Raw genomic sequence first — 15,509 nt, 5'->3', positions numbered from 1 at the left:
TTCATTTCTCTGTATGGCTCACCTGGGATACAGATACAAGGAACCTGGGCCTTCCCCCTCTCCAGAGTCCTCCATGGCTCCCATTGCCTCCATACCAGCCCAAATCCCAGGCCCAGCGCCCGGGCCCACCCTGTGCTGGGTCCCCACTAGAGCCCACAGACACCAGTGAGCTCTCCCTTGAGAGGCCAGAGCTCACGTGGACCAGCCCTGTCTCCAGCCAGGGTCCCTATCCTATTCTATAGGCAAAAGGAATGAGAAGCTCCAGTTGCACACTCCCTAACACCCTACTCCTAGCCTCCGTGTGTCCACCCGTGCATAAGACCAGCCCTCCTGGCCCTGACCGTAGCGGAGACAAACAGCAGACTCAGTGGAGAGGGGCGCAAATATTGACAGAAGCCACTCTCAGTGTTTGCTCTTAGGGTGAACATTTCCTCTTCCTCGGCATTTCCAGCACCGGGGACACTGAGGGACAGACAGGAGACACAGAGAGGGAGATTCCCACCAGCCCCTCCTCCCTACAGCCGGGCAAGCACGTTCAGTGGCACCCTATGTGCAAGGTGTCCTGCCTTTACCCTCACCCCCAGGGATGGGAGCCGCTCACTCCTGCAGCCAGTGCCTGGAACATTGAGGTGCTTCGTAAGTATTGGTTGAGTTAATAAATGAATGTACAATTGTTAAGACCCTTGTAACAATGATAATGGCAACATTTTCAGGGCTTCCCCTTCACCAAGTATTCTTGAGGGTACTGTATTAGTTTCCTAGTACTGCTACAAAAATAACAGACTTAGTGACTTAAAACTCGAACTATCTTATAGTTCTGGAGGCCAGAAGTCCAAACGGGGTCTCCCTGGGCTAGAATGGGGGCATCGGCAGGGCTTTGTTCCTTTCCAGAGACTCTGTTTCCTTGCCTTCACTCCTTGGCCCATGGCCCCTTCCTCCACCTTCACAGCCAGCAAGCTGGGCTGAGCGTGCCCCGGGCTGCCACCTCTCTCCTCCCTTGCCTTCCTCTTCCACTTATAAGGACTCCTGACCACCCTGGGCCCACCTGGACAATCTAGGTCTTCTCCCATCTCAGGGTCAGCTGATTAGCAGCCTTCATTCCATCTGCAAGCTTTAATTGCCCTTTGTATGAAACCAAACACATTCACATGTTCAAGTTTTAGTACACAGGCCTCTTTGGGGAACCATTTCTTCTGCTCCCCACAGGTACTTAGCCTGCAATTTGAGCAATAGCCACCAGGGGGCAAAGTGAATTCATTTCAGCTTCACAACCCAGTTTAGGCTCTCTCCAGAGGCAGGGGGAAAAAATGAAACCAGACATTTCCACTCTGCTAGGCCGTTGCTTTTCCCCAGTAAAAAGCAGAACTTTATTCAAACATCGACACACATATATTAGTTCGTATTACACAAAATGCCCACCAGTGAGAAGCTCGGCGTTCTAAAATGTATTCAGATACAACCGAAGAAAGTGGCAAGGCTGGGAAACTTGGAACAAGAAGGGGTCTGGAGCAAGAAAAAGCAGGGCCTGGATATTGGAGCCTCAGCTCTCACCCCTGCCTCGCCCCTGAGGCCCCGGCATGACCCTTCCTGTCTCGAGGCCTCAGTTTCCCCACATTAAAGGTGGAAAGTTGGTCGGAATGGGCTCCTCCAATGAGGAAGTTCCAAGGCCAAGCTGGAGACTAGGTAGGCCCCTCCCCCACCTCTACACTCCCCCCCCCCCCCTCTGTGAGGTCACAGTGCCAATAGCTCCACTTGACCCCAGCAGATTCCGCATGACTCCTTTCAGGGAATGATAGGAGGCTGAGGTAGCAGCCAGTTCCTCCTCGCCAACTCCCAGAGAGCCTCCCTCCATTCCCCATCCTAGAGAAGGAAACCAATGCCACGGCCCTCAAGGAGCCCCCGGGACCAGGGTGACCCCCTCGACGATGTGGCCTACTTCTGCAGGGATCCCAGGCCCAGGAGGTGAGGACAGCAGCCCTTTATGATTTACAAAATGGTGCCCCTCAGCCCTCACCTTGGAGGTGAACAGGCATTACCACCTGCAGGTTACAGGTGCAGCAACTGAGGTCAGAGGTTTGACAGTGGCTTCCCTCGAGCCTCCCGGCCAGGAAGTGGTGCAGCAGGCATCCTTTCAGCCTGTGTTTATTGGGCTGCTACTGTGTGCCAAGCACCGAGTGGATTGCTGGGAGCACAGTGTTGGATTTGGGGTCAGCAGACCCAGGTCTGTCGCTGATTCCCAGGCTGGTGGTCTTGGGCAAACTTCTCTGCAACTCAGTTTCTCAGCCTGGAACATGGGGACCATGTTTCTTGTGAATTGTAAAATGCCACTGTGAATCTTGTCAGCCCCAGAGCGGTCCAGCGAGGCCGGAACCCCTGCAGAGTGACGGAGGAGTCCTCGCCAAACATGAGTAAGCAGGGAGGGGAGAGGGGAGCCCTGGGATCTTCGTGGGCAGCTAGGGGCTGAGGGGCTGAGATGTCGGATGGGCAGCCCAGGGTGACCTGTGAAGGGGCAGGGCATGGGGCAGGGGTGCTCACACCAAACTCTGGGTGCGCCCAGGTGTCTGCAGGCACCATGTCCCACAAGCCAGCGGTGACATGACAGCCCTGTGTTCTCTGCAGATGATGCCTTCCTGTTTCCGCTCCGTCTCAACGGCCCATCCCCAGGCCTGGTTCAGTTCGTGGTGGGATGTATGTGTAAGTGTATCCTGAAGGGCTGCCTCAGGCCAGGCTGACCTTGGAGGTGGGGGAGGGGTGTGAGCCTGGGCTGGGTTGCAGGGGCGGGAGAGAGCACAGGTTGAGCTCTGGAGGTCTTCCCCTCCGAGGTGTCAGGGGTGTCATTCCAGCCAGGATCTCTTCGGTGGTTGGACAGAGGGACCGGGAGGGAGGCTTGCAGCTTGGAGGAGGAGCTAACTGCCAGCCCTCGCCTACTCTGACAGAGGCCTGGCCACTGGGTCAGGAGAGCGCTGGTGAAGTCATGGGAATGGTGTGATGCAACTGGCCCTCCATCCATTCATTCGCTGAGCTATCCATACCTTTGTTAATATTCACAACCATCCACTCATCAACCCATCCATCCTTCCACCCTTCCTCTCTTTCCCCGTCCACTCAGCCATCTTCCTATTCATCTATCTTCCAAACCCCTTCTCCCATCCCTCTGTGTCTCCTTCTGCCTGCTCATCGTCCTGATTTCCTACTTTTTGCCTAGCTCCACGCTGGGCAGTGCTAGGCACCAGGATGAACCAGACAAGGACCCTGTCCTTGAGAAGCTCCCAGTGTCTAGAAATGGGCATTCACGCATCCTAGGGCTCCTGTGTCGCTATTAAGTATCTATTAACTGCCCATTGCGAGCAGTAATCACCTATAGGCCTCATACTCACTCCAAGCTGGCACTTACCCATAAGCAGAGTGGGGTTGCCCTGGGCTTAACTAGCAAGTTGAGGGGGTCTCCCAGCTCCAGTTCCTCTTCCCCACCCCACCCCGACACACCCACACCCCCCAGGGAGTCAGCAAGTCGTTGGAGAATAAGAACAAGGGTGCAACGACTCACTGGTCTTCTGTCTCCTCTGCAGCCTGGATCACCTGCCTGGCCTGCTTCCTGAGGACTCAGGGCCACCAAATCCTATTCAACACCTTCAGGTAAGCAGGGCAGGAGAGGGAAGGCTGATCGGAGTTGGAACCATGCAGCTGGTAACCATGGCAGCCTCCTCACTGGTTTGAACCTCCCCCTTGATCTCCAGACCAGACAAGCTGTCCCACACCTGGCTTTTCTCAGATACCCTCACCCCAGAACATACTATGGCTCCCCATTGATCCATCACCTCAGCCTGCAGCCCTTTGAAATCCTGCCCCACCTTTCTTTGCGAACTGCCCTCATTCTGCTTCCTGCGGTGGACTCGTTGGGCCAGCAAGGCTAGGGTTCCCACTTCCTGGACCCACTTTTTCTATTCCCACCTCCACACCTTTGTACACTCTGTTCTTCCTGCCTGGAATGTCCATCCCGTCCCTTCCCTTCCCTTCCCTGCCCGTCAGACTCCCTGAATTCCTGAAGAGCTTTCACTTCATTCATTCACTTGAAGTCTACATGCTAAATGTTTCCTTCATGCCTACTCGGGGCTCAGCCTTGGCCCTCGCCACTCATGAGCTTCCAGTTGAGTGGGGAAGGCAGACACCAGGAACAGTGTGAGTGTGGGGAGTGAGAGTCTGGAGGTTGTGGCAGGAGGGGACATTTGAGCTGAACCCTGAAGGGTGGATTCACCAGGAGCGAAGACAGGAGGGGACAATCAGTGTGCAGGTGGAGAAAGGGAGTGCTGAGAACGCAGCAGCCATCGGGAATTGACCTCTGATGGCCCCAAGTGCTGGGGTAAGAGCTTTCTTCCCTCTGTCATGCGATGGAGCCAAGGAACATGCCAACAGCCTGGAGAGGGTGTCGCTGCCCAGAGAGGGGCCTGCCCCTCAGGGTGGGGAAGAGCTGGAGGCCAGGCAGGGACTGGCCAGCCTGTGCAAGCCCTGCCTCACCTTGACCACTACTTCTCTGTCTTCCAGATGCAAACCGCTCTTCCAGAAGCTCATGGAAAAGACGGGTGTCTTGGTCCTCTTTCTTTTTGGTGCGTCCCCAGGGCCCCGGCCCATCCCAGGTGGAGGAGTCCCTAGCTCTCGCCCATTCTGTAGAGGGAAAGACTGGGGGTTCTGGCACTGACTAGGCAACACAGCCCCTCTATGAGCCCCAGTTTCCCATCTGTCTAATGAGTGTTGCTGGGAGGATTAAATGTAATAATGACCAAGAAAATTTTTTGAAAGCTTTGAAAACTGTAAAGCTTTTTCCAAACCATGTTATGATAATTACTACTCCCTCTCTCTGGATTTCTGTGACTTCCTTCCAGCCGCCACCACCACCTCCCACATCACAGCTCTGCTTTCTCAAGCAAAGGAATCTCCTTCCTCCCCTCAAATGTATGGGGACAGGGTTGGATTTCTTAGAAATTCCTAGAACACTTAACCCAACAAATAAGGTTTTTGGAAATATATGTTTCATTGATTTTTAGAGAGAGAGGAAGGGAAAGGGAGAAGGGAGAGAGAAATAAAAACATTGATTGACTGCCTCCTGCACACCCCCTACTGGGGGGTCAAGCCCACAACCCGGGCATGTGCCCTGACTGGGAGTCAAACCATGACCTCCTAGTTTATAGGTTGACGGTCAACCACTGAGCCACGCCAGCTGGATTGAAGGATTTTATTAATGGCTTAAACAGTAAGATTTCAGGCAACACAATATCATAAAATGACTACCTCCTTTTCTTCTCTTTGCAAATTATCCCCAATAGGATTGGGACAGGGGAGGGGGAGGGGACAGGGATTATTTGATTTATGCAAGACACTTTGCATTTTTGAAATCATTCAGGAATAAAGTAGACATCACTATTATCCCATCTTACAAATGAGTTGTAGAAAGGTAACGTAACTTCTCCCAAAGTTGCACAATGTTAGCAAGGGGCAAAGTTGGGATTTGAAGCTAGATGCCTTTACTCCAGACCCTAAGCTCTTAACCTTTCATCTTAAATGGTTCCTCCTCATTCCTCTGGCCCCACAGGATTCTGGGTGTTTATGATGCACTTACCATCCAAAGTGGAAGTCTGGCAGGTGAGTGTGTGCTCTCTTCAGGCACACTGCTGACTGACCTTCCCCATTCAATGTCACCTCTATAAGCTTCTCTCACTGTCACCACTCCTGGATCCTAATCAATTCCTGACCCACCCCAGCTCCAAATCTCTGCCTTTGCCATGCCACTCACCTGGAACCCATCTCTCCCACCAAAATGTGACTTTCAAAGACCAGATGCAATATTCTCTCCTCCAGCATGCCTCTCCTATCACTCACTCCCAGAGATAACACATCTCTTCTTTATCAAGGCTCCCACATAAAATGGGATGATGAGGACAGGGACTCACTCCACTCAAGGCAGTTTGTTCTGCTCCAATAAGACGCGATCGTTTGCTATGTGGTTCCTGGGGAAGAAGGAGGAGGAAACCAATGACAAGAGCTCCCAGTCTGAGGACTGCAAAGAGGCTCAGAAGGCCTAGAGAGAACGGATATTTGATGAGCCTGTCCCTCCCTCTTTCTTCTTCTCTTATGAATTCTTTCATCTCCTTCGAGATCCAGCTAATATGTCACTTCCTTCAGAAACACCCAGGCAGAGGTGGTCACATTCCCTTCTCTCCTCCCACAATTTTCCGTAATCACTAATATGAGTTTCTGTAATCATTACTATTTCCTCAGCTGTACTGGCAGCCCTTGAAGGCAGAGCTTATTCATTCCCGCAATATCTACCTCAGGACTAGGCACCAGGTTGCCACTATCAATGTTGGGTGATAGGATGGCCACACGGGAGTATGAATGGAGAGAGAATGGGTGGGAGAATGAAAGTGATGGATGTAGGGGTTGGGGGAACTGTTTGGAAGATGAATGGATGAATGGAAAGTGGATGGATGAAAAAGTGAATAGGTAGGGAGGCAGATGGACTATATGGGTGGGTGGGTGGATGGATGGATGGATGGTTGAATGGAAGGATAGATAGTTGGGATGGTGAATGGATGGATGGATGGGATAAGTGGATTGATGAAAGGGCACATGGATAAGGTGCGGTAGATGGATAGAAGTGTAGAGGGATGAGAAAGGTTGGATAAATGGAGTAGATGGATAGAAGAGGGTAAATGGATGGGATGGTGGATGGAAGGGAGGATAGATGAGTGTGAATGTGGATGGATAGATGGATGGATGGATGGATGGATGGATGGATGGATAAAAAGGAAGGTAAATTGGATTTTGGATAGATGGTAGATAGGTAGATTATGAAAGAGTAAACAAGAAGGTAGATGAATGAACAGATTTATGGTTGTGGGAAAATGGATGGATGAAGCTCTATTGGGCCCAGATTCGACCATCTGAAAGAGATTTCTTGCTTTCTCAACACCCCACCAGGATGACAGCATAAATACTCCACTGCAGAGCTTGAGGTAAGAAGTTCTATTAACACCTAAAAACCAGAGTTATAGCTAGGACCTAGTATGTATTGACTAACAATGTGGGCTCTGAAGTCAGACCAACCTGAGTTTAAATCCCTGCTCCAGTACTCTCTACCTGGCTAAACTTATGCAATACACTTTACCTCTCTGGGTCTTTGATTCCTCATTTATTAGATGAGGCGTAACACCCACCTTGCTCTGGGTAATTATGGGTGTTAAAGAAGATATAAACTGTCTTGAATAATTCCTGGCCTATAGTTAGTGCTCAGCAAAAGACAGCTGAAAAGAATTTTAACCAACAAGATACTACCTGGTGGCATTATCCTTAATTGCAGACAAAATACTCAGGAATATTTGGAAGGAATGAGGTAGGTTAAAGAATATTCCAAGCAGGAGGAAGAGCATGAGCAGTATTTTAGAGATACGATGGGGATAGGCCCAGGAGAGTAGAAAAATGTGAAGCTAGTTCTTAATGGGCTGACTGGCAAAGGTAGAAGCCAAGGGTGACAATAGTACCACAGATCAGTCAATCCATGTTCTTACCCCTTCCTCGTAAGGCTGTACCAGGAGAAGGTGCGACATCACACAGGGGAAATCCAGGTTCTCCGAGGTATCATAAATCAGCTCACTGCCAAGCTCCAGGAGATGGAAGCCATGTCAGATGAGGTGAGGTGCTGGCCATTCTGCCCCCAAACACCTAACTTCTCTGTTTGATGCCCTGTTTCCTATACCCCAAGTTTTGATGAAGTATATTCCCCAATAACTTCCTGAAAAAGAGTGAAATAAGATGTACAATTTATAATTTATGAACTTGCATGTTTAAAAATATCTTCATCCTACCCTTATACTTGATTGTAATTTGTCTGGGTATAGAATTATAGGTAGAAAGTACTTCCCTCTGAGAATTTTGAAGGAAGCCCAGTATTTTGTTCTAGTTTATATTATTGCTGTTGAGAAGCCTAACTTTTATTATTGGTCCTTTAAGTGTGGTCTTACAAACTCCATGAGAATTTATAAGATATTCTTTTTTTCCTCAGTGTTCTATATTTAACCCACTTGGGGGATGCTGAGTTTATCAGAATCTATGGATTAATATTTTTCAATAGTTTTGGAAAATTCTTAGCTATTATCTCTTAAAATATTGCTTCTTATTATCTGTGTCCTCTCCTGGGACTTCAACTATATCTATGCTAGACCTTTAGAATTTATTCCACATAACTGTTATGCTATTACTTGATTGGTTTGGTTTTTTATTCTTTTTTTCTAGTTGCTTAAGTTTTTATATTTTCTATTCACATTTCTTTAAGCTAATTAATAATCTTATATTCTTTTCTGTTCAGTCTACTGTTAAATCTTTCCATTACGTTAATTTCATATATTGCATTGTTTAGTTCTAGAACATACATTTGATTCTTTTTCATAGATTTTTAACTCTATGGTGAAACTTCAACATTTCACCTGTGTTGTCCATCTTTTCCTTTATTTTATTTAACACTGGAGGCCCGGTGCATGAGATTCATGCACAGGGGAGAGAGGGGAGGGGCGAGTGTCCCTCAGCATGGCCTGCACTCTCTTGCAGTCCACGACCCATCGGGGAATGTCTGCCTGCCAGCAGTCAGACATCTCTCTCACAGTCCGGGGCTCTCACAGTACAGGACCCCTCGCTCCTTATCGTCTGCCTGCAGCGGAGTCAGGAGAGGCTCCCGCCACTGCCACTGCGCTCACTAGCTGTGAGGCCGGCTTCTGGCTGAGCGGTGCTCCCCCTGTGGAAGTGCACTGACCACCAGGGGGCAGCTCCTGCGTTGAGCATCTGCCCCCTGGTGGTCAGTATGCAGCATAGTGACCAGTCGTTCCACCATTTGGTCTATTTGCAATTAAGTTTTTATTATATAGGACTAGAGGCCCAGTGCACAAAATTTGTGCACGGAGGTGGGAGGGAGAGGTGGTGTCCCTCAGCCCAGCCTGCACCCTCTCCAATCTGGGACCCTTGGAGGGATGCCCAACTGACTGTTTAGGCCCAATGCCAATAGGATCGGACCTAAATAGGCAGTTGGACATCCCTCTCACAATCCAGGACTGCTAGCTCCCAACTGCCTGCCTGCCTTCCTGATTGCCCCTAACTGCTTCTGCCTGCCAGCCTGATCACCCCTAACCACTCCCCTGCCAGCCTGATTGATGCCTAACTGCTCCCTGCCAGCCTGATTGCCCCTAACTGCCCTCCCCTGAAGGCCTGGTCACCCCCAACTGCTCTCCCCTGCAGGCCTGGTCACCCCCCAACTGCCCTCCCATGCAGGCCTGGTCCCCCCACAACTGCTCTCCCCTGCAGGCCTGGTCACCCCCAACTGCCCTCCCCTGCAGTCCTGGGTCCCCCCCAACTGCCCTTCCCTGCAGGCCTGGTCACCCCCAACTTCCCTCCTCTGCCGGCCTGGTCACCCCTAACTGCCCTCCCCTGCAGGCTTGATTGCCCCCAACTGCCCTCCCTTGCAGGCCTGATCTCTCCCAACTGCCCTCGCCTGCTGGCTATCTTGTGGCGGCCATCTTGAGTCCACATGGGGGCAGCCATCTTTGACCACATGGGGGCAGCCACCTTGTGTGTTGGAGTGATGGTCAATTTGCATATTACTCTTTTATTAGATAGGATAGAGGCCTGGTACACGGGTGGGGGCCGGCTGGTTTGCCCTGAAGGGTGTCCCAGATCAGGGTGGGGGTTCCCTTGGGGCGTGGGGCGGCCTGAGTGAGGGGCCTGTGGTGGTTTGCAGGCCGGCCATGCTCCCTGGCAACCCAAATGGAGGTCCTGGTATCTGGGATTTATTTATCTTCTACAATTGAAACTTTGTAGCCTTGAGCGGAGGCCAGGGCCAGCCAGGGCAGGTGGGAAGCTTGGTTTCTTCCATTGCCGGGGGGAACCCAAGCCTCCTGCTCCCTCTAGCTCCATGGCCACTGCCATCTTGGTTGGGTTAATTTGCATACTCTCTCTGATTGGCTGGTTGGTGTAGTGGAGTGATGGTCAATTTGCATGTTTCTCTTTTATTAGTGTAGACATACACTGAGTGGCCAGATTATTATGCGTTCAGAGATCATAATAATCTGGCCACTCAGTGTAGATGCTTATGTTCAGAGATTCTGTGGGTCAAGGATTCAGATAGGGCAAAGCAAGGATGGTTTATCAGTGTTCCATGATGTCTGAGGCCTCAGTGGGGGAGACTTGAAGGCTAGGGCTGACTCGAGACCTGGGCCTGCAATTAACTGTGGGATGTTATCACTCATGTCTGGAGGTTGATGCTGGCTGTCAATTGGAACTCAAGGCTGTTGACTAAAGCACCCAAACGTGGCCTCTCCATGTGGTCTGGGCTTCTTCACAACAGGGTGGCTGGTGTCTCCAGAGAACCAGGCAGTGCTGAATCACCTTAGGACTTAGTTCAGAAGTTATACAACATCACTTCTGCCATAATCACAGTCCCACTCAGACTTATGGGGAGAGAAATTAAGTCCCACCTCAATGGGAAGAGTGTCAAAGTCACAAAAGAAGAGCTTGGGATGGGAGACCTTGTTGTAGCCATTTTTGGAAAGTACAATCTGCCAAAGCTGTAAAAAGCCTAATCAAAATAACAGCCAGCATATACTGAGCCAGCAGTGGAGAGTAGTGGCTAAAAAGCTGGAACTCTGGAACCAAACTGCCTGGCTCTGCCTCTCATGAGCTGTGTGACCTTGGACAAGTTATCCTTTTGTGCCTCGGTATTCTCATCTTTAAAATGGGGATGATGATAGTACCTACCTCCTAGAGTGAGGAAATTAGAGTGAACTCAGTATGTGATGCTAAGTAGCCCTGGCACATAGTAGCGACTTTGTACCTCTTAAGTCTAATCCTCACAACAATGGGAGTGGACATGATTGTCATCCCATCTTACAGATGAGAAAAGTGAGACTGAGATGGGCAGTAACCAGCCCAACACCCCACAGCAGTAAAAGTCTGTCTAACTTCAGGGCCCCTGCCCTTAACTTCACGGAGACTCCGTTCCCACGTGTGACCCCCTGTCACAGTGGGGATAAAAGCTCTGCGTAAACCCAGTGGGTGGGATGGGGTGGCTCTGTGTCGCCTGGGCTCCCTCACAACACACTAGTCGTGACTGGGGACCAGCCATGGCTTCCACAGGCAGGGTCAGCAGTTAGGGGAGAACGGCCCGTCACTTGGCGTGAACACACCTGTGGACCGTGCTCTGTAAGAACACACTAGTGCACAGCTTATGGTTTCTGCCTCTTCAGCAAAAAATGGCCCAGAAGATAATGAAGATGATACAAGGAGATTACATTGAAAAGCCGGACTTCGCCCTGAAGTCTATCGGTAAGTGATCACCTCCCCCAATGTGCGCACCTCAAGTTTCCTCAGAAACTCTTCCGAGGGTGGATCTCAGGGCTGGTCTGGTGCACCCTCTGCTGCTGGGGAGTTCATCTTCAGAGCTAACCCTGCTCCCCAGCTGGAATCTTTCATGGAGGCTGACGTGGGGAGGGGAGGCCCTCCACCCCCCTCCTCCCACTCCCTGTCCTCCAACCTAGGGGTCAGCAGAGCTGCCCTTGCCCCAGGTGGGGAAGACGGACCACGTTAAAAACCAACACAGGCCCGATTACGGTTGGGGATTGGTGCTTCGGAAAAATAAAGCAGGTGGCTGGGAGGGAGGGGACCTGGGCAGAGCAGGGAGTGTTTGGGCTGTAACCTGGTGAGGAAGAAAAAGCATTCCAGACCAAGGGAACCGATTTGAAAGGTGCCCCTGCAAGGACACGGCAGTATCGAGTGAGGGCATGCAGGAGGAAGTGAGCTGGGGCCAGCAGGGCCGATTGCCTCTGTCCGGCAGCCACCAACTGGCCCAGGCACCCCCAGGCCCAAGCAGATGTGAGGTCAGAGGGCATCAGCTTAACCTCCCAGGGCTGGAGTAATGGGTGTAAGAATTACTGGGTGTAAGTATTACTCGTGTAATTCTTACATCCATTTCTCTTCTGGGAAATGGGTGTACTAGTAAGAATAGCCATAACAATGATGATGACATAAGTGAGGGCTGACTCGGTGCCAGGCACTGCTGGACAAACACTGAGGTATTCATTCATTCCAACCTCACAACAACCCTGTGAGGTGGATGTTATCTATCATTCCTTCTATTATTGTTATTATTATTCCCATTTCCCAGAGAACACTGAAGTCCAGAGTCAGTGTCCAATCAGTGAGGCTCCCCTCCACCAGGCAGAAGTGGGGGGGGGCTACTCAGCTGAGACCCTCCATCCCCCACCTTTCATACAGGAGCCTCTATTGACTTTGAGCAAACATCACCCACATACAACCACGACAAGGCTCGCTCCTACTGGAACTGGATCCGGCTGTGGAACTATGCACAGCCCCCGGACGTGATCCTCGAGGCAGGGGGAATGGGGGAGAGTGGCAGGGGTGTGGGCAGGGGTCTGGGGGTCTTCACTGAAATCGGAGGTTGGGGGTGAGAGTAAAGGGGATGGAGCCTGGGGCAGGGGCAGGGCAGGAGGCAGACAAAAGTGGCAATTGGTGGGGGTGGTGGGGGTGGAGAAATCAGGGGCAAGGGCAGGAGGCAAGAGCAGACAGCAGGGACCACTAGGGGGCTGGGCAGCAGCAGGAGACAGGCACAGGGATAGGGGGACAACCTGCTTTAGCTAGAAGGGGCCTTACCCAGCCCTCAAGACTGAGGGTCAGGGAACCCCGAAGGGCCTAAACAGGCCCCTGTCCTCACTGCGTTGGGCTGAGGGGAAGACTCATCTTGCTGCCTGCAGTCAGGGGAGCTTCCTGGAGTTGGGGGCGCTCAAGCCAAGCTTGGTAGACAGGCAGGCTCTGGCTCACCCAGGAGGGCAGAGGAGGTCTAGGGAAGCTAGGATGGGGTGAGGAGTCTGTCCTCATCCACCCACCCAGCATAACCTCCCTTGCACCTGCCCCTCCAGCCCAACGTGACACCTGGCAACTGCTGGGCCTTCTCGGGTGACCGCGGCCAGGTGACCATCCGACTGGCCCAGAAGGTCTACCTGTTCAACCTCACCCTGCAGCATATCCCCAAGACCATCTCACTGTCGGGCAGCCTGGACACGGCCCCCAAGGACTTTGTCATCTACGTGAGCAAGCCCTGGCAGGGAGCAATGTTTACCTAGGGCCATGGTCGGCAAACCGCGGCTTGCGAGCCACATGCGGCTCTTTGGCCCCTGAGTGTGGCTCTTCCACAAAATACCACGGCCTGGGCGGGTCTATTTTGAAGAAGTGGCGTTAGAAGAAGCTTAAGTTTAAAAACTTTGGCTCTCAAAAGAAATTTCAATCGTTGTACTGTTGATATTTGGCTCTGTTGACTAATGAGTTTGCTGACCACTGACCTAGGGGATGGCCTCGTAATGGCAGCATGCCAGGCTCTGTGGTGAACTGCACAACTCATGCAGGCTGGTGGGCCTGGGGGAGGCTCTGATAAGGTGGGACATGGCCAGGGTCAGGGTCAGATCGCAGCCTTCAAGGACAGGAGATAAACAGCTTTTCTGTCTGAGTGGCCAGATTATTATGATCTCTGAACGCACAATAATCTGGCCACTCAGTGTATATCCTATATAATAAAAGGCTAATAAGCAAATTGTCCCCTCAACCAGGAGTTTGACCAGCAGGCAGGCCAGCCAACTGCCCATGTCCCCTCCCCCTAGCCAGGCTGGCCGGACCCCACCCATGCACAAATTCATGCACCGGGCCTCTAATACACACACACACACACACACACACACACACACACACACACCGAGTTGGCCAGATTATTATGCGTTCAGAGATCATAATAATCTGGCCACTCAGTGTATATCAACCCAAGCTTTTCACAGCTAGTTTAGTTCTCAGAGACCCATTTCACTGATAAGGAGACTGAGGTCCGGAGAAGGGTAAGGGAAACACCCAAGACCTACAAGTCAATGGCCGAGTAGAGGTGGACCCTCAGCCTCCTGAGTCCCAGGCCAGAGCTCTTTTCTATCCATTATTCTGTACTGTAACAGAATGGTCCCCCAAGAGGTAGGCAGCTCCCCATCTGGGGGGCGGGGGGGCAAGCCTCAGCTGGAGAGTGGCAGCACTCTCTGAAGGTCCTGCCTGTGCCTGACACTTTCTTCTTGGTTCTGATTCCACAGGGCATGGAAGGCTCCCCCAGGGAGGAGGTATTCCTGGGGGCGTTTCAGTTCCAGCCAGAAAACATCATTCAGACGTTCCAGCTCCAGGTACCTGGGAAAAGCTGCCTTGCTGAGCACCTACTAAATGCACTGTGTGCCGGGCTTTACCCAGGGGACCCCACTTCATCTCCCAACAGCCCCAGGAGGTGCACGATTGTCACTAACCCACTTGACAGAGAAGGAAACTGAGGCTCAGAGTGAGGGACCTGCTGCCGGGACAAGGGTGGGCCCCTGAGGAGATCCATGCAGCCGCTGGAAGTTCCCAGTTTCCCTCGTCGGCCCAGGAGCCCTCCCAGGGGCAGCAGATGTTGAGCGGGAAGGGCCCATCAGGCTAGGAATGCTGGCTTCCAACGTAGCATCTGCGTGCTGGCCGTTCCGTTATCAGCACCTGGTCCAACCATAGGTGGGGAGGCTGGAGGGGAGGGAGCTGGAGACAGAAGCAGGACTCGACGAGTAGCTGCTGGGATGGCCCAGAGACTTGGTGGAATAGCTAGGCTTGGGAGCTGACACTGGTCCAAATCCTGACCCAACCACAAATTCTGCGTGATCTGGGTCATTCCCTCCCTCGCTGGGCCTCAGTTTCCCCTTGTATAATTCCCTGGGAGATAGAGACAATCCAGCCTCCTACATCTACTGTGTTCCAGGTGCCAGTGAGTCGTCCAGCTCCGAGATCTCATTTCATGCTCACAGCAACCGTGGGACACGGATGTTACCACTCCGGTTTCACAGGGCGGGGAACTAAAGCCCAGAGAGGGATGGCCATTTACTCAGGGCCCCACAGCACATAGGTGCCAGGGCCCCAAAGCTGGCACGCCTTCCTGATCAGTGTGCGTGTCCTTCTGGCCTTAGCATCTTCCATCCCAGCCCCTGAGTACCGACTTGCTGTGTGGCCTTGGAACTGTCCATTCCCCTCTCTGGGCCTCAGTTTCCCCTCCTATGAAATGGGTCCCTGCCACTCCCAAACGCCCTTCTGAACAGGCAGAGTGGGGGCCTAGGGGAGAACTGCCCCGTGCCTGTGACTCTCTTTCAGAACCAGCCCACGCGGACCTTTGGGGCAGTCAAGGTGAAGATATCAAGCAACTGGGGGAACCCACGCTTTACCTGCCTATACCGCGTGCGAGTGCACGGCTCTGTGACCCCACCCAGGGAGCAGCCTAACTGATCCCCCACCCCGAGAGAGATTAAAGTTTATTCTTCATGACCCAGCCCAAGTCTACGCGTCTTTGGCCCCAAAGATTAAGGGTGGGCTAGCATTTGATGTAGCAATTATTGATCATGTACTGGGTGCACAGGCAT

At 52.0% G+C, this 15,509-nt stretch overlaps 1 protein-coding gene across 1 annotated transcript; it reads left to right on the top strand.

Annotated features, from left to right (window-relative positions):
• Positions 1-1,925: 1,925 nt before the first annotated feature.
• On the top strand, positions 1,926-15,375 carry SUN5 (Sad1 and UNC84 domain containing 5; the record flags this gene model as incomplete). The annotated part of the gene is made up of 12 exons (XM_079784711.1): positions 1,926-1,962; positions 2,620-2,688; positions 3,570-3,636; positions 4,543-4,604; positions 5,588-5,637; positions 6,976-7,010; positions 7,577-7,685; positions 11,283-11,361; positions 12,310-12,425; positions 12,972-13,139; positions 14,175-14,261; positions 15,244-15,375. 12 exons carry the CDS (start codon positions 1,926-1,928, stop codon positions 15,373-15,375), a joined length of 1,011 nt encoding a protein of 336 aa, XP_079640837.1.
• Between the last annotated feature and the right edge of the window lie 134 nt (positions 15,376-15,509).

This window comes from Cnephaeus nilssonii (assembly GCF_951640355.1).
Source record: "Cnephaeus nilssonii genome assembly, chromosome: 11".
Taxonomy (NCBI): domain Eukaryota; kingdom Metazoa; phylum Chordata; class Mammalia; order Chiroptera; family Vespertilionidae; genus Cnephaeus; species Cnephaeus nilssonii.
This window is presented reverse-complemented; position numbering and strand designations above follow the sequence as displayed.